Here is a 22,358-nt window from a genome sequence, read left to right as displayed (position 1 = left end):
AGGTAGTGGGAAACGGAGGCTGTTAAATGGACGTCGCTGATAGAGGGATGGCGCAGGGGAAGGGTGAGGCATTGGGAGCCAGGTGGCGGAAGCGGTCCATCTGAAAACGGGACAAAGAATCAGCTATTGAATTATCTAGCCCAGGGATATGTCTAGCGGTGAAGGAAAAGTTGTGTTCTAAGGTAAGAATCGTAATGGCCCGTACGAGGTCCATGATCCTAGGGGACTTGGAGCGTTTGGAGTTGATGATGAAGACAACTGGCAGGTTGTCGCACCACATACAAATATGTTTGCCTGACCACGAAAGGGCCCAGAGGTAGCAGGCGATGTAAATGGCAAACAGTTCCTGCCAGTCAATGCTGATACCCATGGTGGGGTTAAGGAGGTGTTGAGGGAGCCAAGGAGCCTGAAACCATTCCCCATTGAGATAACCACCATACCCATGGGACCCAGAGGCGTCCGTAAATAATTGGAGGTCAGGCGAGGAGAGAACGTCACCCCCTAAGAAAAGACTTACTCCATTCCAATGGGTAAGGAAGGTTAACCACATTAAAATGTCCTTGCGGAATTCCCCGTTGAGTTTAATGTGCCAGCGAGAGTTAGTGATGCCCTTTGTTAAACTAATTATTCTTTGCAGAAAAGCCCGGCCCGGGGCAACAACCCTGCAAGCAAACTGTAGGGTACCAATCAGGGACTGGAGCTCCTTCAGAGTGGCAGATTTACGGTGTAACCACTGTTGAAGGGCCTGTTTAGCACGGATTAGTTTGTCCAAGGGAAGACGAGCTTCCATGGTAGTAGAGTCAAGGAGAATACCCATAAATTCTAAGGAGGTGGCAGGAGCAAAAGTTTTACCGGGGGCGACAGGGATATTGAGTTCGGTGAAAAGACAAAGGATTTTGCAAAGGGCAGTAAGGCAGTCTGACCTAGGGGGGCTGGTGACAAAGAAAAAGTCATCCAGAATGTGGATCACGTTAGGGATACCTAGCTTATGTTTAATTATCCATTCAATCATGCAGGAAAATTGGTCAAAAAGATAGGGTGCAGATCGCAATCCAAAGGGGAGCACTGTATCGAAGAAATACAGGCTGTTCCATTTCATGCCGAGGAGCTCCCAGTCGGATGGGTGCACTGGAATATTGCGGAAGGCGGACTTGATGTCCAACTTGGACATGAAGCACCCTTGACCAATCGTCTGAATGATAGAGATGGCAGTATCTATGGTAATGTAGTGTAAGGAGTAGTCGGTTGGGCTAATGTGGGAATTAACGCTAGTGGTTTGATGTTTGGGAAAGGAAAGGTGAAAAATGGATCTCCACTCGGTGGAATGCTTTTTTGGAACAACCCCAATGGGATAAACCTGAAAATTGGAAAAAGGGGGAGAAACGAATGGGCCAGCAGTGTGACCGAGCCGTAATTCTTTCAAGAGATTGGTGCTTATGATGTGTGGATTTTGCTTAGCAGAAATGAGGTTGGGGTATTCCCTAGAAACCCGAGGACCCTGGAAACCAATTTTAAAACCCTGGGAGAGGCCGGTGAGGACAGCATCGACAGATGCCCGGTCAGGGTGATCATGCAGATAAAGGGCAAGTTGGGGAAGGTCAATAGGGGTGGTAGGGGACAGCTTAGAAAGGTATTCAATGGTGGCTTCGGGTGGAATGGCTTGAGCGGCTAGTCTTTGACTGGATGGGTCCAGAGCTTGAGGAGTCAGGGTGGTCCTTTCCTGGGTGGGCTGCAGTGCATCCGGGCTTGTTGCATTGGTGAGTGTAGGGGCAGGGAGTGCGGGCACAGGGGACCCCTTTGTTGAAGTTGAAGCAGAGGTCACCACGCTTGGAACCTGAAGAGTCTGTATACCTGGGGGAAAGGGGGCAGGAATCGGTTACGTGATCCGAGCTGCTGCAGGCCTTACAAAGTATGGCTTTTGGGACACCGGTAAAGGTGTCTAGGTACAACTGAACATCCCTCTGGCCCCAGTTAATGGAAAGGTTGTGAGAGGCTCGTCAGCGAAATTCCATATCATACAAATACCACGCCATACCGGGGAACTTACGGGCTGACTCACGTATCAATTGCTGGTAGGCGAATAGGTCCACCCCCCGGGATGGGTAAGAGGAGAGGAGCACAGACGAGTAAATGGCAAAAGCGTCGAGCCATCGGTCGATCCCAGTAATTTTGGGGCGCTTAGCCTGGGATGGGAGGGGTATAGTAAGGCCCTCGTGTCCTACTTGTAGTTTAAGCTGGGAGTTCGCGGTAACGTGGTCTCGTAGTAGAGACGAAAAAGGAAGAAGGCTAGCAAGGTCCACGTACTCACCGTTTGTTATGGCTGTGATGCAGCTGTTGGAGAGATGACTGGCGATAAATGGGACTCTGTAGTTGGTATGCAGGAGGGCTGCGTCCTCCGGTGAGCCAAGATTCAAAACTTGCTGAGAGGAGGACCGCGAGAAATCCACAGAGGACAAAGTCTGTTGTTGTCCGCCATTGCGGACCGCTAGGAGAGAGGGATCTGGTGCGAGGCTGGTAACGCCTGGCAGTTGTTGATCTTGCTGAGCAGTTGAAACAGCGCCAGATGTTGGGCTCGATGGCGAGTTGCTCGCGGAGTTGAAGGAGGCCAATTTTTGCTCCACGATAGAGGCAATCATGGAGGCCAACTGCTGATCCGGCATGATCGTGGGGCCGGTAGATGCGGGTGTGGAGGCCCGAGAATCATTCGCTTGGAGGCGAGCGATGAGCTGCTGCCGTGGCCCTGATTGTACCAGGTGGCGCTGGGACGCAAGTAAACGTAGCGTTTCGGTCGGCATTGCTGCATACGGCGACGTTGGTACTGCATCCGCAGAGTTAGCGCGGGCATTCGACTGAGCCGTGGTAGGCGAGACCGTAGTGCGTTGGCTGCTTCGAGATTTACGTTGTTTTGGCATTATATGTGGACGTAGGGAAAAAATGCGATCTTAAAGAGTGCAACTCAAGGTACTTGCTTGAAGAGCAAAGCTGAAATGTGGCTGACTAATGGTATGGGGGATTTACATAAGGTGAAACAGGTGAGAATCGCGTGATGTTGTGGAAAACTACTGGAAGCTTTGGCAACCGCTTTAACACTGTAAAAGTGAAAGTACTTTGACCTAAACAATGAGCTTTTGACTACGGGACAAGCCTTGATTGCGAGGGTGAGGAGAGTAGAGTACACTAGGGACAAGTGAGGGATAAATAGTACTCCCTTAGGGCTCATTAACCCCAGTTAAGAGCTTAAACTTATAATTCTTGAGATTTCCAATTTTTGCCCAAATATACACAAGTCACGTAACAGTGAATTGAGATGAAAGTTACTGGCCGAAGATTGGTAAGTAGGCGGCTATTTTGGCCGTGCACCGGCCCTTTTTGATAGCCCTGGAAGTTAGAGGGAAGCTTGAGTGATATTTGTGAAACCAAGCAATGATGAGGAAGTTTGAGAGGAGGGTAAGGCAACACTTCATGACCACAGAAAATCCCACTCATCTCAGTATACTGAATTTCTGAACAAATCTGATTGTCTATTGTGAAGAGCAACTTTAGTTAATTTAAATGCTTAATTAATTAATAAGATTCAAGGAATGGATGCTAGTGCAGCACTTACGCTATGTCCTGTCATCATAGCAATGTCCTGCAGCTTGGAGAAAACCCCTTCAGCTGTAAGCTTAGGTGGTGCAAACATGGTGCGCTGTTTACCTCGACAAGACTTTAAGGGAAAAAATGTAGGACAGACGATGCCCAAAAGAAACACAAATATTCTTAATAAGACTTGACAAGACAAAGGGCCTCTTTTAATTGAAATGAACTGAGGAATAGAATAAATAAATTTACACAGGTTGGCATGCCTGTGGATGGTTATCTGAGTAGTTTGTTTAGTGCTACACAAACAAATCAAATCAAGAAAAGTTTCTTTGGGAGAAAGAGAGAAGCTGAAATTAAAACAGGATAAAACCCCTTGGAAAAGTGAAAATTCCAGAAACGAACTTTGAACACACTGTACAATGTACTAGCCCTTCTCATTTAATAGGGAACTTAAGCAGCAATGATGGCACAAAGAATGTCATTTCCCAATATAATTTTGCATTACTGTAATCACTTCATGACTATGTGTTAGTTCCTAAAAAATTACTCTGGTCAGAACAGCGCTTAATTTAGGGGAGAAAATGAAAATTTTATCCTCAAGTGCTGATGTTCTTCATAAACCTCAAATTTGGTTATTTCACATTGTTGTTTTAATGCAGACAACAGAGAAGAAATGGACAAAAGTAAAAATGTACATCCAGGGCGTGCAAAGCTATTGTTTTTCCCCACTAAATTTGCAAATTTTTGACGTTCTCGCTGCAGTTGCTTAAGTTCCTTTAATATTTATAAGAAAACAAACCTCAGCGACGATCCCCAAATCTCCTTTTTCACCAACATCAACTTTGATCTGTTGTAAGCTTCTCCCTAGGAAGTCAGACGCATTGAAGTTAGAAATAAACATTTTGATCACTGCCTAAGAAATGACACGTTAAACAAAGCAATGCACCTGTTGACTCTGCTACCGCTTTCATAAGAATATTGTCTCCAATACCAAGTTCAATCCCTTCATAAGCAGGGGCCAGCTTCATTCAAAAGAACAACACAGGTTTGTTTAATTACAATGTAGTTCTATTGGCAGCTACAGAAGTATTTTCCTTGAACAATACAACATTTTATTCACCTTATTGAGACAGAGATAAACACAGGGCAATAAATCGTCAGGGGAGAGAACGATCACTGAACGGAAGAAGTTGCTGAGAATGGATGTAATCTTTAACCTTGATGCAAAAACAAAGTAAATGCAGAACGATAATTTAACAGTTTAAATAAAAATTTGATGTTTCAAGCATTAACCCTTTGTCACTTAGGAAGTGTTAATACTGCTTGAAACATCTGAGCTAAAAAATGTTTCTTATGGTATAGTTCATTTACCTTAATAAAATTGGTTGACAAAAACAAATTAACAACTGCATTGGGGTTGCAAGAGTCGGCAGCAAGTGAGTTTTGCCAGCTATTGCACATGAAATCGCTGCCTACTTTTCGTTGGAAATTACCCCAAATTTTACGAATAACAAGAGAAACATTGGCACAGACCACAAGCTTCGGATTGGCAGAGTTTTGTTAATGAAAAACAAAAGAGACTAGCCTGACGTCTGAGTAATTTCAGAGGTGATCTCTGTTTCCCTGTCAAAAATGGTGTATAGAATGCAAAGCAGCCTTAAAGGGGCTATGTCACACTATTTTAGACTCTTTTCAAAACCCAAAATATGTCTTGCAATCAACTGAATTTCTGAAACAAAATTTAGAGTATTCACGATGCATTCAAACATTTGTTAAGTGGCAAAAGCAAAATGTATGAGAAAAAAACAATAGTATACCTAGCAGAGGTGTCTTCTATGGCATGAAATGTTTTAGCTACAGCTAAGTATGGTACCCTGGAAGACAGAGACAAGAAGGCTTCTTAAGAATAGCAAGAATAAAAACAAGTTAAGATAGCCATGTTTTAAGGGGTGCAAACTAGTCTTATGTAAATGTACCATACACACCTATAAAAACTTGTGCTCGGTATTTTTAATAGAGACAAGATTAACTCAATTTGCAATACTAAGGAAGACGGACCAGCCACCTTAAAGAAGACAGCTACATGAGATGTCTTTCACCAGGGAAGCAGGGTTGAAAGTAAAATACATTAGGCTCAGAGGCACGTTTTGCTTGCAGCGTAATTGTCCGATTTAGGACAAAAGGGATACTGTAGATACTGCAGAGCTGAGCAAGGGTGGCACAGTTGGTTAGTGCGTGGCCTTGGTGCAAGAGGTCCAGAGTTCGATCCCTGGATCTCACATCCTTGTTCCAACTTCTTTCCATTCAGTGTCACGTAAGAAGCTTTAAATATCCTTAAAATGGAGCACTGATGGAAAGAGAGGGGTAAGATGAGCACACCGTCGGCTTCCTGGGAGAATACCCTCTAGAGGGTCAAGGAATTACCAACGTTAAATAAGGTGTACCTTTACCTTTACCTCTACATGACACCAAAGACAATTGGTTTTTAAAGAAACTAGTAGTCTTAGAAAATAAGAGTGGAAAATAATAATAATAATAATAATAATAATAATAATAATAATAATAATAATAATAATCTTTATTGAGGAGATCAATTTCACCGGAGAAGTGATTTCCAAAAGAGTCCTCAAACATAAAACATAACAAAGGAAAGGTACTAAATTATCAATCAAAAAATAACAAATATGCTCTCAGCAGCACCACAAAGTAGTTTTTTGTTTACATAATAGGTAAATCCGGCCACCACTGTTTACGGGGATAAACCCGGATCAAAATCGGATTGATGATGATGATAATAATACAAATGAAAAGAAGCAATCTTGTTCAGTAGTAACTTACTTCTCCCCATGTTTCCAACAAGCATGTTTGATTGGGTCATAGTTTTTCTGATCTGGTGAATATTCAGTAGGCTTGACAGAAGCTGTGCTGTTCTCATCTGCAGCCACTTTATCTGCTGAGCTATGCAACCACGGTTCAATGTGAGCTAAATGTTTAACTTTTAACAACGTGTATTACACAATAAGATAAGTACATAGCATGTTGCAATAATTATCTGAAATCACAGGCAAGAGATGCATTAAAAAAAAGAAAATGGCAAATGCGAGGTAGAAGAAATTAAGTCATTAAATGTGCTTTGATCAATAATGTTGGTTGTCCCAACTAACCTCTTTGATGGTTGAGCCGGTTTGATGCTCTTTTTCTTTTCACTGGGTTTTCCATCGATGTTACCAGCCTTTTTGGACCTCTTGGGAGCTGTGGATACATTGTGATTGATACTCAATTAGAAATTCAATTGCACTGGACAACTGCTGGGTTGTAATCATTTTTCCATAATTAGAACTTCAGAGAAGTTAGAAACTTTTTCTTTCTTCCTCTTCTCTAAAGTGGAATGGATACAACCTACGACAAACCTCAAACCAAACTATAACCATACAGACTTGAAATTTTCAGAAGGCATAGGAGCAGAGACAAAGAGGGGCAATAATTGTAAGGTCACTTAAGGTACAGTGTACATGTATTAAAGGATATTCACTGAGGGATAAGATAAGGGATAATAAATGTAAGGGACATTCACCGAGCATGAGGTGAATACACATGTAATGTACCAGTATTATTAGTATATACTAAAACAGTGGATAGCGTTGAACGCGGGTGCTGATTGGCTCATCAAACTCCGAATATCCTGTAAAGTAAAGTAAAGTAGACCTTATTTAACGTCGATAACTCGTAACAGTAACTTTTAATCACTGACAAACCTGAGGTCGACGGTGCGCTCATTTTACTCCCCCCTCTCCATCAGTGCTCCGTTTTACAGGTATTTAAAGCTACCAGCTACACGGAAAGGAAAGGAGTCGAAACAAGGATGCAAGATCCGGGAATCGAACTCAGGACCTCTTGCACCAAGGCCGCGCACTAACCGACTGTGCGATCCTTGCTCCTGTGCTATTTACCTCCGAGCAACTCGGGAAAAAATGGCGTCCCGATTTGCATCCGTGACAAGTGAAGAAAACATCCAAATTAATTTTTTGTGTTGTATATTATCTCACTGTTTTAGTATATACTAAAAAACCAATTCACCTCAGTGTCGGTGGCTAGCGTTGGATATTTACGTCGCCGCTTTGCGGCTTGGTAAATATCCACCGCTAGCTACCTCCACTTCGGTGAATAGTTGTTAATTAGTATCACCCAACTAGCGGACTAATAGTGCAAATCCTGCATTGCAATATTATTGACTACGCTACTAGAAGATTATTAGTAATAGTCCTCGAGTAGCGAAAAGCGTAACGCTTTCTTTACTTTTATTCCCGTTTTATTCTCGGCTTCGCCTTGTGAGCTAATGACCAGTAGCCCTTGAGGGCTACAGGTCTAATTGTTAATTATTCACCTCAGGCAAGGTGAATATGGGTGAATATTATTGTTTTGGTATAATTACATAGGTGATTATTTGAAAAATATGCATTTTCTTTAACAAAATAATAATTTTTTTCTTCATCTGTTACCTCAAGATAATGGCTTGCCATTTTGAAAAAACCACTTCTCTGTAATTGTCACATAATAATCACCTCAAGTGCACCCAATAAGTACAGAGGATTTTCAATAATCACCTTTACGTAATTATACTAAAATGGATTGTTTCCTTGTACAGCCACACAAGTAAATATTATTATACTTACAAAAAAAATCACTCAATGATTCTTGAGGGTTCTTTTTACCAGTAATGTATTTCCCATCCTTCTCCTTCTTCACATCCGAATCATCAACATCGTTACTTATGCTATGGCTCTCTTCTTCCTCTGAACTTTGTCCTTTACTATCCTCTTTTTCCTCCTTAATTCCCTTTCCCTTGTCTACAGGTGTATCAGTTGCATTTCTACTTCCTGTTTTGTCACCATTCCCCTTTGTTTTATTCTCATCTCCAGCCTCAGTTTTGTACTCAGTATTGGATTCTACTTCCATATGGACATTTCCTTCTTGATCAGATTCTGAAACTTCACCAGCAGAGAAGCTAGCTGTTTCTTCCTGATCCATCTTCTTCCCATTACAATGCAAATCATCAACCTTTTGAGAATTAAGAATGCCATTTTGCTGTGAAGTGCTCTCTGATTTTGCTCTTTTAGCAGCCTGCTGGTCAACAGAAACAACATTGGTGAGATGCAAACCAATCAGCTAGTCTGACCTTGGTCCAACATTGGTGGAAAGCTTATCAATGATGTGATCTAACATTGGTCCAACATTGGTGAAAAGCTTACCAAAGACACAGTCAGAGTGGTTTGAATCAGGTTTGGGGAATTTCCCACCGACGTAATGAAACTAAGTGGAAAGGGCTTTTCTCACAAACCACTGGGACCTGGGAAAAGATCAGGCATCTTAGTATGTGGGCAATTTTTTCTCGTTGTGTCTGCCACCTCACTGACCATTACTAGCCTGGGCAAGTCTGCAGATTATTTAATTGGAGTGTCTGTGAACTACCCAACTTGGCAGCTAGGTGCATTTGTGATGGAACCATTTACATCAAATCAGTTAATACCTTTTCCTTATCACCTGATTCTTCATCACTAAACGCTTTTCTCTTACTGGGTTTTCTTGCTGTGAACAAACCAAATTCAGAGATGTTGCATGGCTTGAAATAATAAATAATAATCATTTATTAACACTAGTAATTGTTTTTGTCCTGGTCTTGCAGGATTGTCAACAAGTCTTGCAGGTTGCCATCTCTTTCAAAATCAAGCAGTATAATAATAAATTGATCATACATTATTCATTACAGCTGAATGCTAACTGTGACAATAAAAAAGTTGATCCTTGGTGGCACTAGTCCAGATCAATTAAGAGAAAAAAATTAAATTCAACAATTATTACATGCTTCAACTTCTGCATAGAGTGTTTTCACACGATGTCACAGCAGCCATGTTGGTGTACCCAACTAATCCTCTGGGAAGTGAGCTGATAATGTAAACCTTGTTTGAGGGGCAATCTCTTGTAGGATTCTGATCATGCGCAGTAGGGAATTGTTGTATACATTAGGCTGGGGACACATGGTTAGCCATTAAATTGTTGAGTGTAACTGTGGGTTTAAATCTGACCCGTTAACACAGGAGACTATAACTCCTACCAGCCTTTTATGTATCCATGCTAATGGAGCAAGTACGGGAAAGTGGATATTCATGGGTTTCATTCAAATTAACAACATTCAAAAGACAGAGAACTGCAATAATATTTCCTGGACCATTTCACAGTCTAATTAATAATCAGCTTAATTCTACAAGGATAAATTTAAGTACCAGTATACCTGTCTTTCGTTTTGGAACAAGAGTCCTTTCATTTGCAGGAGAGGTAACTTCTATAAGCTTTCCTTTTTCTTCATCATGCTCCATTTCACTTCTCTTCAACAAGCTTGGCGGTTCTTGTATGCCGATATTTTCCTTTGTTGACACGTGCCCATCATGCTGATCTGCAGTCTTGCCTCTTACTCCAGAAACATTTTCATCATCACTACTATCATCAAGTATCCGCCGTGCTTTCTGTTGCCGGGATTTTTTGATTGGTGGAGAGTCAAATTCAATGGAGTTCAATTTATTCTTCACAGGAGTTTCCTCTTTCAATTTTGTCATCACATCAATGTTGCTGAAATTTATCATCAAATAAAGGTCATTTTGTAAAATTGTATGTTAATACCAGTATAATTTTGACAAATAGTGTTCACTGGAATCGGGACCGAAGTCTCACTTTAATGATAAGTTGAGTTTTTATCCCTTGTTGTTGTTTTGGTTGACATAAATTCAAATTCTCTGCCAAAATGATAAGAATCGTCAAAATAGCACTAATTTAATTATCATAATGTCAGTCGTGGAGAACAAATAAACTATTTTCATTTGGCAATCAAAACGATTTCATGTACGGTAATGTTGCAAATTAATTAAAAGAAAACATTAATTTTGACTTCTCTCTTCAGTTGTTCTTATCAATCGTTGTGGAACATCGAAGGCAGTATAAATTGTCTTCCATATTTTTGAAACTATGTAAGACCACTCATTTTGTTCTTTAATCCTATGTCTCTAGAAACTTCCTGAATAGACTCTTTTGAAACATTTCCCCTTCCTCTGAACCATATCAGTGACCTCATATCATTTCCATACAGTTGAAAGTTCTTCATACACCTTCATCTCAAGCTGTGGTCTGTTTCTTTATTTTCCCACGGCCTGACATTCACATCAAGAATGATACATCACAAATCGGGGTGCTCCAAATGGTCACGTGAGCAAGTCGAAATTCAAATGCTATTGATCATTGTTGTCGGGGTGCAAACAGTTTAGTGATTTCAGTAGTCAGCCATAATTATTAAAAGTATAGGTGGTCATTGCTGTAAAGGGGAAAGCACTGGTATTCTGCAGCATACATGTTTATTACTATTTCACTCTAGTTGGAGCAACCATCAATTAAACTCATCGCCAATAGATGAGTGTGGAGAAGGTGCCTGTAAGGTCTGTGGGGGAGCCGCAAGCACGCGCGAAGGGTAACCATGACAACCCTGTGAGCGGCAACCACCCAGGCACCGTCACACTGAATACTCAGTGGAATGTTGAAAGCTTACCAATACTTACCCGAGGGGAAGGGAGGGACGGGAGCAAAGTTTTTTCGGCAACTGTGCAAGAGGCACAACAAGAGCAAAATGGTTGACGTCAATGGGGAAGCTGTAAATTTACTGAGGCCCTGCAAAACCCTAGGGGACGCCCGCCTAACTTGAGGAAGAGACCATTGGCCAGCATTGTCTTGAGTTTAACCTTGCCTAAATTACATTTAGCCCCATTAACTCAACACTCATTAGTAAAATTTTCTGCTCATATAAGAACTGTAGATGAATCTAGAATGTTCTGTGTATTACACTAGCTTTCATTTACAGCATATTAGTTGATGCTAACTCAGCATGAGACAGTACCTTCTGGACTATTAACATCATTACTTTACAATCACTGCCAATTGTTGGTGAATGAAAGAAACCAATAGATCTCATTACTTTCTTTTGTTCATCAGCCAGTATTTGTACATTTATACACCATTGCCTCCTAGATCTCAAGAGAATGGAACCAAACCACCCTACTCTACCCTTGAAAAAGGTGCTGGCCTAAAACAAGGTTATCAGCCATCAATATATTTCCTAGGATTATACCCCTGGAATGAAGCACAGGTTGTAAGTTAAGTTTTGGAGGGTGTTACATTTTTTTAGGAAAGCTTTGGTTACTCCATGCCCGCATAAGTGATGGAAAATATTATTTGCGACCTTCAGATAACATATACACCACGGACCTATCATATAACTCCAGTACTTAAAACATTTCACTTGCTTCCCGTCAAATATAGAGTACTATTTCAAGATACAAGGAGAGGTTCGTTTATACAAACGTTGGCTGTGTAGCACTTATGTTTTTAAACAGAGTTAACTGGAGAGAGTGTAGTGTAACGTAAAGTGCTAGATTTCTATCCCATATGAACCATGTGAGCATTAGCCCTACTGATGGAACTGGGCCCACACAAGGACAGAGAAAAACTCTGACCAGGGTGGGAATTGAACCCACAACCTTCGGGTTAGATCTCCGCCGCTCTACCGACTGAGCTACAAGGTCAGACGGGAGCAGGCCGTGGGAACTGAAGATGTTAAAGATGTTGAAGATGTTAAAGATGTTAAAGATGTTGAAGATGTTGAAGATGTTTCCATCAGTGGGGCTAAATCTAGCACTTTACGTTACACTACACTCTCTCCAGGTAACTCTGTTTAAAAAAATAAGTGCTACACGGCCAGCGTTTGTATAAATGAACCTTTCCTTGTACTTATACATGTTAATTGCCGTGACTTTAACATCTTCAGTTCCTACGGCCTGCTTCCGTCTGACCTTGTAGCTCAGTCGGTAGAGCAGCAGTGATCTAACCTGAAGGTCGTGGGTTCAATTCCCACCCTAGTCAGAGTTTTTCTCTGTCCTTGTGTGGGCCCATTTCCATCAGTAGGGCTAACGCTCACATGGTTCATATGGGATAGAAATCTAGTACTATTCAAGATAGCCATACTTACTTTCAAATCAATTTATGGACAATCACCAGAGTATTTAAAAGAACTTATAAACATTAGATCTAACACTCAATATAACCTTCGCTCCAACAATGGACTGTTTCTAAATTTCCCAACAATTAAGACAAGGAAAACATTAGGAGATCGGGTATTCTGTGTAGCAGCCCCCACAGTATGGAACAATTTAACAAAGAGTATTCGTAAGGAACAAGATTTTAAGAAATTTAAATCTCTGTTAAAAACGTTTCTGTTCAAAACAGCTTATAATTGACTTTTACTTTTATTTTAATTTTAATTTCTTTTATTATACTAGTTAGTACAATTATTTGTATATATTTTTTACATTTGTATTTATTCTGATCTTGTAATCATATTCTTGAGATCATTGTTGTATTTTATTTTTTATATATTATATTGTTGTAAATTTTGCGCATAAGATTATATTCATATAGAGTTATGCGCTCTATAAGTATTAAAGATTATTATTATAATATAGAGTCTGATGACAATTACAAGAAAGAGTTCATTGACGGATAACAACGTTAACAGCAGTATTTTCCACCAGATTTCAAAGCACTTGAAGGAACAAACCTGGTTGGATCCTTCTCACTTCTTCCACCGCTTTTGCTCTTCGCTATACCGTTCGTGGTTGGAGAAAAGAAAGCGCTGCAAAGATATTTTTTTAAAATATGAGGACAGAGCGCGATCGAATCTCCGGTCCTTTACAACACACTGATTTACTTATCACAAACGCTTACAATAAGTACGTCAAACTTACGTTATCCCTCTCTGAGCCATTGAGGTATTTACTCGGTTACTCGTTTTCCAAATATGAAGAAAAAATAAACTTTGATTGAGCAAAACGCATCTCCGCGCTAAAACAATCACTATCATTCGCGCCAATTTCTTTCCCTCCGTCGAAGAGGTGTCCTGGGCGCAAGTCCTGGGCGTCTTTTCAAGTGAACCGTGACCAGTCTTTCTCGGTCCAGATATTGCCATTAGGGAAGGGTAGGTTGGGCGGTCAGTGCAACAATTTCCTCGGAGACATCGTTAAATTGTGCGCAATATTACTTTTTTGGTCAATCTAAAGACTTAAGCGATTTATTCCGGTTTTTGAGCCCTTGGCAGTGAAACATAGAACACAATTTCCAACTTATCTTGATATTCTTCCTTATTAATCTTAATTGCCTTCGGACCCCCATTGCGTGTGCTTGTGTTCTTATGGTTCTGTCATCATTCTAGCTCATTCTCGACTTATTTCCTGTCTTTTCTTCTCAAAATGTTTGTTACTCTCTTATTCTTTATGATGTTTTGTCTTCGTTTCCAAGTAACACCAGTTTAAATTGAATAATGTTCTATTTTAATTCCAACCCCTCCTGGCAGATTCCCTAGCCACAGAATGATCACTGCAAAGAACTTCCCGGCTTCGTAACAACCGAGCACCAGTGCTCTCCTTATTATTTACATTCAAAATCAAATAAAAACCAAACAAAAGGAGATCAAACCAATCAAAGGTTGGTTTTTGGTAAGCGGGAAGAGCTAGAATCAGAACCTCATATGGTGAGCCATAGACCTGGAAACGAACAACTCACTCATGCAATATCCTTGTTTTAAGATTTAGGTACCAACCATGCACGGGAACAAGGAAAATAGGACAAAACTAAGCTTCTTGTTGGTTCCTTGCTTGCGAATGAAAACTGAAATTGTCTCTGACTTCACAAAGGAGCGATGTTTTCAATCTTTCATTTCGTTTCAAGTCTTAAAAATCTTTATCAAGGTTAAAAACACTTTCATGCATCCATTTAAAAAAATCTCCTTTTACAGATATTCTAATCAGATCGCTATGGTCACAAGCGTGCTAAATCTCAACTTATTTCCCTCAATGGTGTTTTGCTGTTTCAGCGAAAGTAGGGCAAAGACCTTTAAAATACTCTATTTTTGGCCCCTTCGCTGGGGGTCGCATATATAAAGAGGGTGTGGCGAGGCGAGGTTCTAAGCACATATAAAGCGGGCGGGCTTCTTGGTTTCTTCGATCGCTGTAACTTCCGTTTGGATCTCGAAGAAATTGCAGTTTTGTCATAAGTATACCAATCCAAAGTTTCCTTCTTGGTTGTCGAGGAACAGTCGTTCGATTGTTAAGGATTTGTTTTGGATTTGAAAGGAGCTCGACGCCGTAATGCAGGCCATCAAATGCGTGGTTGTGGGAGACGGGTAATGTGAACTCTTTCAGTTTGGATTCTTAAATTGACTATACGGATCCTTCTCTCTATATTTCGTCAAATTTCGTATGATCCTCCGTACTATGGTACTTAGAACCACAAACGCCTTTTACTTTATGTTTTACTTCTTGGTCGCCGCTGATAGAGTTATTTTAGAGTCCGATGCCACGATTCTTTCCACGATTTGCCGGCGTTGTCCCGCGATCTTTGAGAACAAGGATCAGGAGAATTTGTCCTCTTGTTTTGGGCATAATTCAAGAAATATCGGATGTTTACGAATATTTTGGTAATCAGTGAGCTATTTGCTAAAATATTTGTACCTTTTTTCATCCTAGAGCCGTTGGTAAAACGTGTTTACTCATCAGCTACACTACAAATGCCTTTCCGGGGGAGTATATTCCTACTGTGTAAGTATTTCAGCTTGAGTTACGTATGTTGTTTGATCATATCTCCGTTATTTTACACGACCGCTTGTTTTTCTTTCGCAAATCACCCGAGTACTTTTCTTTTGTATTTCGACTTATTAAACGTCCGTAAATGAATTGTTTGTAATTATATGTTGTCGTCTACGATTATTGTAAATCGGACTAATCAAAATTTGTTTCTCTCTAATTGCAAGGTTTGATAACTATTCTGCAAACGTGATGGTCGATGGAAAGCCGATCAACCTAGGATTGTGGGACACAGCGGGTAAATCTCAGCTCTTGACAATTCGTGTAACGGTGTCAGCTTTATGGAATCAACTAAATGATACTGACGAAATTCTTCAGACGAATCCTCAAAAATGCCAATTAACAAATCGATAGTACATTAACTATATACCATAACACGGGTCAAATTTTGTTTCCAACAACTTACAAAATGATTTGACAAATTATAATATTGTGGAGGAGATGTTACAAACGTCACATGTGATTAGAAAGTGGCTCATCAACATAGGCAGTATTATTCTTTGTGTTGAAGAATTTGAGTGTTAGTGAATTTGACACAGTAATACAAAAACCCCAGATTGCCCAGATTGTTCATTTCATGTTCACCAAAATGAATTTAGCATTCATAAAGTTGATTATGCAATCACAGTCATAAGACCTCGAAAGTTCAAAACTTTTTGGACCCAAAAAGCCTTTTACAAAACTGCCACCCGCCCCCAGTTATTCAAATTCAGTCCAATGGGTATGTAACTATCCAGGGTAGTAAAGGTACTTCACATGACCTGTACTTATGTGCCGATCGATTTATTGTTCAAGAGATTGTGACAATGCCATAGCGCACTCAATCTATATTCGTCGTGCATACTCAACAGATATCCTGCGATAAAAGTAAGTTTGTGTGTCACGGAGAAAAATGGTAGTTTTTCCAGCTTCTTTTTCTAAGAAACTTAGAAAATTGTGCTTTGTCATCAATGTGTTGAATAATAAAACAAAATTATCCTCAATCTAGCGGAATATCGCCTGATTTTAGCCAACTCAGCCTACAACCTCGTCGGCTAAGTATCAGGCGATATTCCATGCAATTTCGCAGGATAATTGTTAAATATCCCTAAATTAGATGCATGTGGATTTCAGTACATGTAAGTGCCGTGAAGTGTCCCCTTGTTCTTCTCCCCAACTCCAACATCAGTTGTGCCTCGGAAAACAGACACTCAACACCGCAAAGTGTCCCCCAACTGCTGCTCCTCAAGTTAATTAAAGAATAAACAGCTGCATTTACCCAAACCTAAAAATATCAGTAACCTTTACCTTTGTAACCTTATTGTAGCAAAGGCTTAGACTTAATGGGACACTTTGTGTTTGATGTCAAAATTGGGCGTATATCTAATTTGGTGCATTTCTGAACAGAAGTGCTTTTATTATATAAACACCAATGAAATACCAAGTGAGCTTTCTTGCGAAAACAGTATATCTTCTCATGTGAAAAGATGACTGTTGCTATGGTTACATATAAGAATCGCACCTTTTGATGCCTTTCCTGAAATCATTTAGTATTTCATTGGTGTTTATATACAATAAATAGAATATCACATGGCAAATTTCTCTTCTCGTATTGAAAACACTCACTTGTGAGATATTTTTGAACACTCGAAGAGAAATTTCATATCTCCACGCGGCCATGTACTATCCTCTATAATATGTGCTTAGAGTATGCGTATTCCCATATGGGCTCATGAATAAATACTAAAATCTTTTCAGAGATTAAACTGTCAGACAGGTAGTGACTTATCTGAAGACCTGGTAGTGTTATGTGACCTTTGAACATCTAGAGGTGCTGGCCATTGACCAGCGCTCAGTTGTCACTTATCTGAGTGTGCTATATATCCATATTTGTGAACACCAAAGACTCAAAAGGATTTAACATGAATTATTGAAATTACAGGAAGTTATATGGACGTCTCTTTGTGTCACTCTGAGAGGTGGAAACTCATTGAATAGAGAGACTTCAATGCAATAGACCAATTTTGATATATTAAAATTCAGTCCTAAACAAAAGAAATCATCTTGAAGCTCTAGGAATAAATGTAAGGATTTGTATGAGTTTATTCCCCAGAGCCTCTAGATGATGCCTTCTGTTTAGACGGTATTTTAATATAATTATCGAAAGTGAGCTATTGACAGTCTTTTGAAAAAGGCAAATGTAAAAACATGGAAGGCACTTACTGGATATTAAAAGTGATATGCATTGAAATTGATGAGGTGAACCTATCCTGCAAAGTATATGTGAAAATTAAATGATTTTGCCTTGCAAAACATTTACATGGCATGAAGCACGTTTCATTGTTGTGTTCCCTTGGAAGTAGTTCAGATTTTCCCTGCTCTTTGGAGAAAAGAGGCTAGTCTTGGGAGAGGGTGGCAACATACTCTTGAGCAGACTGTACAGTAAGTATCTAAAAGATACTCATTATAATAAATAGGATTTTAGATTGTATAGTGATATAGTAAATATTATTATCCATTGAAAGAGTGAGATTTATTCTTGCTTGCAGGCCAAGAGGATTATGACAGACTGAGGCCCCTCTCTTACCCACAAACAGTAAGTCTTTGCAATTAACATCACCTTTACATGAAGGCATTAGGCTGGGGTCATTTTATTGTAAACTAGTCTTTGATCAAAATTCTGTTGAAAAAGATAGCCCATGCCATTCGAACTAAAGTGGTCTTGCCATGGGTTTCATTTTGGTTTAAGTTTGGATTAACAAGGTCGTCAGTAGCTCTTGCATTAGATGTCTGGGTTGGAAATGTAGGGGCTGAAAGTTAAGGAAAATTAAATCTCTGTAACAGTGGTGAAGTAGAGAAGCTGACAACAAAGTAGGTGGTGTTTTTTTGTGGGTAGTCTGAGCTACTTTTTGATGGCACTTGAGATTAACAAATAAGAAAGTGCTACTGGTGAAATTTGAAAGGGAATGGTCAATGTGTTGAATAAGTTGCCTTTGTTTTTCTCTTTTTAGGATGTTTTTCTCATATGCTTTTCTGTTATAAGCCCAGCATCATATGAAAATGTTCGAGCAAAGGTAATGATTTAAAAGGGTGATTATAATAACATTATGTAGAACCAAGCCAGTTTTCTGGGGTAGGTTAAAAAAAGTCTTTAAAAGTTGTTTATTTTATTTTCCCTTCATTATCATCTCCAGTATAGCTTTAACAGATTATTGAATTATCCAAGCATTTTGTTAAATTCTGGGTCCATTGTCATTTATTAACAAGTAAAGTTGCCCAATGTGAGAGAGAGAGCAAAGTCTGAAGTGGCACTCCCAGGAGGCCCAAAGGCTTACTATTAACGAACAAAATGATCAATCATATATTGAACTGCAGATATGAACAGGGTTGCACAAAACAAAAATTTAGCATACTTCGCTGTTGGATTCTCTGTCATTTCGCTTATGATAAACAAACCAATGCTTGACACTCGCTTGGAAAACATGCAACAAACTGAGCTTCAACTTAAATGTTGAATTATCATTGGCAGAACGAAAGTGTTGCCGATTGTCTTGCCTGAAAAACAGCTCAGATCATGTCACGCAACCTGTGGGAATTCAAACACAAGACTGACAAAATGAAATCATTTGACCACAAAAATCCGAAAATAACAGCTTACATGGAAATTTAAGGAACTCAATCATTTCTCTGTAGTGAGAATTTCCTTTCGCATGTTTTTCCTGGTGTTTGTAATTTGCATAAGCATTCAATTTTTTTCTGCGTCCAATTGGAGCCTTTGTTCTATATTCTATGTGTCCAAAAGAAAAACGAATGCGTCCCAGGATGCAATGAGGCACTCTGGATACATCTCTGACTCTTTTTTATTTTATCACATATTATTTCATTGTAACAGCTAAAAATGTATTTCCTTTTTAGTGGTACCCAGAAGTTAGCCATCACTGTCCATGTACTCCAATCATCTTAGTCGGCACCAAGCTTGATTTACGTGATGACAAGGAAACGATTGAAAAATTGAAAGAGAAGAAGGTATCACCTATATTGTACACAGATGGCTTGAAGATGGCCAAAGAGATTAGTGCTCAAAAATACCTTGAATGTTCAGCTCTTACGCAAAAAGGACTGAAAACAGTTTTTGATGAAGCAATCAGAGCGGTTCTGTGCCCTCAGATAAAGCCAAAGAAGAAGAAAGGAATGTGCCAGTTATTATAAATTCCAGTCTGACTTGATCAAGGTCGAGATTTAGTTGCATTTATCATTGATTCCTTTACAATTTTGATCTTTGAAAATGTTAGGCCTTTTTCCTCTTGGCAAGTGACTACTTGAGTTCGGACTAGATCTAACATTTTGGTTTTTTTTTCATGGGTTGGTGTGCTTCTGTGCACAAATGGCAGTTTTTGGCATGTTAGTTTAATGCCTTTGAAGATGGACATTTCTATGATTAATCTCTAACTCCTGATGACGCTTACGAAACAATAGTGCCAGTTCTTCTGATACCCTGACTTGTATACTTGAGGGATTTGTTTTGATTGCCATATTGAAGTTTTAAAAATTCCAATGAAAGTTTTGACTAGAAGCTCCTTATATTCAATTTAATGCAAGAGTTTGTAGTTTGTGCCTTGGTTTTCAACACCTAGGTAATAATAATTGAATAGATTTTGCTAACTTTTGTCCCAAGAGGCTGCGGTTCTTTTAGTGAGTACAGAGAAAAACAAATAAGCATTTTTTTCCTTGAGATTATGTGCAGTTGTGTTTTGAAGTGTGAAAGTGAATGATTTTCTGTTAAAACAAATTTAATGTTATTGCTTTGCACCTAAATTTTAACAATTTTTTCTGGTTTGATTTGCTCCAATTTTTTTGTCATTATACTCAAGGCAAAAGTAGTAATGAAGATTGTAGGGCTGCTAATTATAAAAAATGCAGGAATCTTGGTCTTGAAACTCCTTCTGTTGCTAATGCTAACAGTAAAGTGTTTTATTCTTACCCCAGCCTTTTGAGATGAGTTTTCTCAGAAGATATCCACCACGATTAATAAGTACATTTTTTTTGGTTATCAGGGATGTTGCTAAGTGGTGGGTGCTAGTAGCTAGTTAACTTGCTTAAAGAGATTAATTTAACCGACACAATGTAAGGTTGACTTTGTATGTGATAACTGACTGGGTTTCTCGGTGAGCCATCATTTGAGAGCTGCATCCCTTGGTTAGGAGTAGACCTTATTCGCTCATGTGTTTTCTTTTTCAAATACAAATCATGTGGCAATACTCAGGAGACTTTTTGTCTTGTTCATGAAAAGTAGTGCTTGTCAGCATGAAAATGTCCAACATTAAAAGAAAAATACTCTCTTGAGTATTGTCCCATAGTCTTCAGTAGAAAAGCAATATACAAGGTGAATAAATGCTTAAGGTATTGACAAATTAGAAGACCAAGATTCCATTAGGAATTTTAGTGTTTTGTACCAGTTAATGGAAGTGATGCAAGATGAAACCTTTGTAAAAATATTAATTTTGTATTGTGTGAGTGTCAGATGTCCAGTGCATTTTAGTGGTGGTGTTAATTAAGAAAGATTGATATGCACATGTAAAATGCAAGATAATGTGGCTGGATCGCATAAACCGTTGCAAGCAGTGCTTGCATTATAGCACAGTGTAATCAAGAACCCATGTCATATCACACTGTAATAAAAGATACTGGAGCCTTTTTTGCTCACTCATACAATTCAGGTTTTTCCATGAGTTGTGTTTTTGCTGAGGAGTAAATTTTCAAGATGGTGATCTTGTTTTGGTGACTCCGTAACAATCCATTTACTGGTGAAATTTGCATGAAATTTATTAATTTTTGTGTTTTCTCCTATGGTTTTCTTGGTCTGTTTTGTCAGTATTTTTGTTAATTGCAACATTTTTTGGTATTTACAATGCAGAGTTGGCTGCGTTAAAATTCATAGAGTTCCGTAAGTCAAAATATAGAGGCACAACCTGAAACATCCTTGAAAAATTATTCAGATATGTGAGTTAGGATGATGAAAGGGAAGTTAGATGAGGAGATGGACCCAAGGGTGCTGATCCCTCCAATGATAGAATTCCCACTTGAAGTCAAAATTTTTGAAAGGTACTGTTTTGTGAATTAATTAACACAGTGGCACACAATTTTGATTGACATACCAATATTTTATAAATCATTTTACAGTTGTGTGCTTAGTTGCCTGGCCCATGAATGAAAGTGAGGCTAGATTTAACTGTGTTTTGATAGAGACCTCGCTGCTTTTCTTATGTGAAGTCCAACTCATTAGTGTGAGAACAACATTAACCCATTGACTCCCAGGGGCTCCCCATTGTCGAGTAAAATCGTCTGGCATTAGATAGGCCGGTTTTGGCCAGTCTGGCCGGTCTAGGCCAGTTTGGACATCAAAGGGTTAACAGAAGAAAAGCAGGGAGGTGTGTATCATAACAAGGTAAACTCCAGCCTCACTTTCATTTAAAGGCCAGGTAACTTAGTACATAACTGTAAAAAGTTCTATTGGAGTGCTCCATACACTGTATTCATAAATGGTGGCTAAGAGATCATTCTTTTGTTTTTATGCTAATCATCCACACTAGCCTCGTTAGGATGAACAAAATTCAAAAAATTTTGCTCCAAAGTGAGGCTATGGAGGATAATTATCAAAAAGACAAAAGTATATTTCTTGGCCGCCATTTATGAATACGGTCTATCCAGTGACAGGCTGAATTTTTCAATGTTTCCAGTAATTTAGAACAGTCATGCCCAATTTTTTTGTTAAACAATCCAGTTTTCTCAAGCAAAACATTGCATCCTAGCACCAGCTTAAGCAACACCCACTAGAATACACTTCTTTTAGTTGAGTTCAGGGTATCTCTCAAAACGATTCTTTCCATAAGTTGCCATTGAGAACAGTTTCAAAGTGTTCATTTACCTAGAAATAACAGAACCCAAAGATCTGGATCCAAAAAAATATATTTTTGTGTTTTAAACAAGAAATATCTTGATTTCCCTCATAATTGCATTTTAGAATTTTAAGGCTTTTGTTTTTCTGCTCAAGAAAAACCATTTCAT

The 22,358-nt window shown here is 39.3% G+C and overlaps 3 protein-coding genes across 5 annotated transcripts in view; 1 reads left to right on the top strand and 2 right to left on the bottom strand.

Annotated features, from left to right (window-relative positions):
- LOC137970543 (DNA ligase 1-like) overlaps positions 1-13,561 on the bottom strand; it is a 31,375-nt gene extending 17,814 nt beyond the window's left edge. The window contains exons 1-12 of one of the 3 annotated variants that reach the window (XM_068817063.1): positions 13,422-13,561; positions 13,235-13,309; positions 9,872-10,206; positions 9,110-9,168; positions 8,256-8,640; positions 6,747-6,834; positions 6,421-6,540; positions 5,400-5,456; positions 4,703-4,799; positions 4,529-4,604; positions 4,382-4,446; positions 3,605-3,706 (exon numbers count right to left, since the gene is read on the bottom strand). In XM_068817063.1, the coding sequence (XP_068673164.1) occupies positions 3,605-3,706; positions 4,382-4,446; positions 4,529-4,604; positions 4,703-4,799; positions 5,400-5,456; positions 6,421-6,540; positions 6,747-6,834; positions 8,256-8,640; positions 9,110-9,168; positions 9,872-10,206; positions 13,235-13,309; positions 13,422-13,537 (1,575 nt within the window). In that variant the 5' untranslated portion in view covers positions 13,538-13,561. Of the gene's footprint in view, positions 1-3,604; positions 3,707-4,381; positions 4,447-4,528; positions 4,605-4,702; positions 4,800-5,399; positions 5,457-6,420; positions 6,541-6,746; positions 6,835-8,255; positions 8,707-9,109; positions 9,169-9,871; positions 10,207-13,234; positions 13,310-13,421 lie in introns of all 3 variants that reach the window. The other 2 variants (XM_068817065.1, XM_068817064.1) reach the window with 2 other exon arrangements.
- LOC137970545 (uncharacterized) lies at positions 23-790 on the bottom strand. Its single transcript, XM_068817067.1, has one exon. The coding sequence runs from the start codon at positions 788-790 to the stop codon at positions 23-25; it is 768 nt and encodes a 255-aa protein (XP_068673168.1).
- A 1,068-nt stretch (positions 13,562-14,629) lies between the features above and the next one.
- LOC137972146 (ras-related protein Rac1) overlaps positions 14,630-22,358 on the top strand; it is an 8,046-nt gene continuing 317 nt past the window's right edge. Inside the window, exons 1-6 of the mRNA XM_068818983.1 lie at positions 14,630-14,854; positions 15,198-15,269; positions 15,482-15,552; positions 17,843-17,889; positions 18,305-18,367; positions 19,209-22,358. The exon at positions 19,209-22,358 is cut by the window's right edge and continues 317 nt beyond it. Of these exons, the coding sequence (XP_068675084.1) occupies positions 14,820-14,854; positions 15,198-15,269; positions 15,482-15,552; positions 17,843-17,889; positions 18,305-18,367; positions 19,209-19,502 (582 nt within the window). The 5' untranslated portion in view covers positions 14,630-14,819 and the 3' untranslated portion in view covers positions 19,503-22,358. The remainder of the gene's footprint in view (positions 14,855-15,197; positions 15,270-15,481; positions 15,553-17,842; positions 17,890-18,304; positions 18,368-19,208) is intronic.

This window comes from Montipora foliosa, chromosome 9 (genome assembly GCF_036669935.1).
Source record: "Montipora foliosa isolate CH-2021 chromosome 9, ASM3666993v2, whole genome shotgun sequence".
Taxonomy (NCBI): Eukaryota; Metazoa; Cnidaria; class Anthozoa; order Scleractinia; family Acroporidae; genus Montipora; species Montipora foliosa.
This window is presented reverse-complemented; position numbering and strand designations above follow the sequence as displayed.

Coding starts and splice junctions, on each gene's coding strand:
- LOC137970545 (XM_068817067.1), bottom strand. CDS start 790: ATGGAAGCTCGTCTTCCCTTGGACAAACTAATCCGTGCTAAACAGGCC.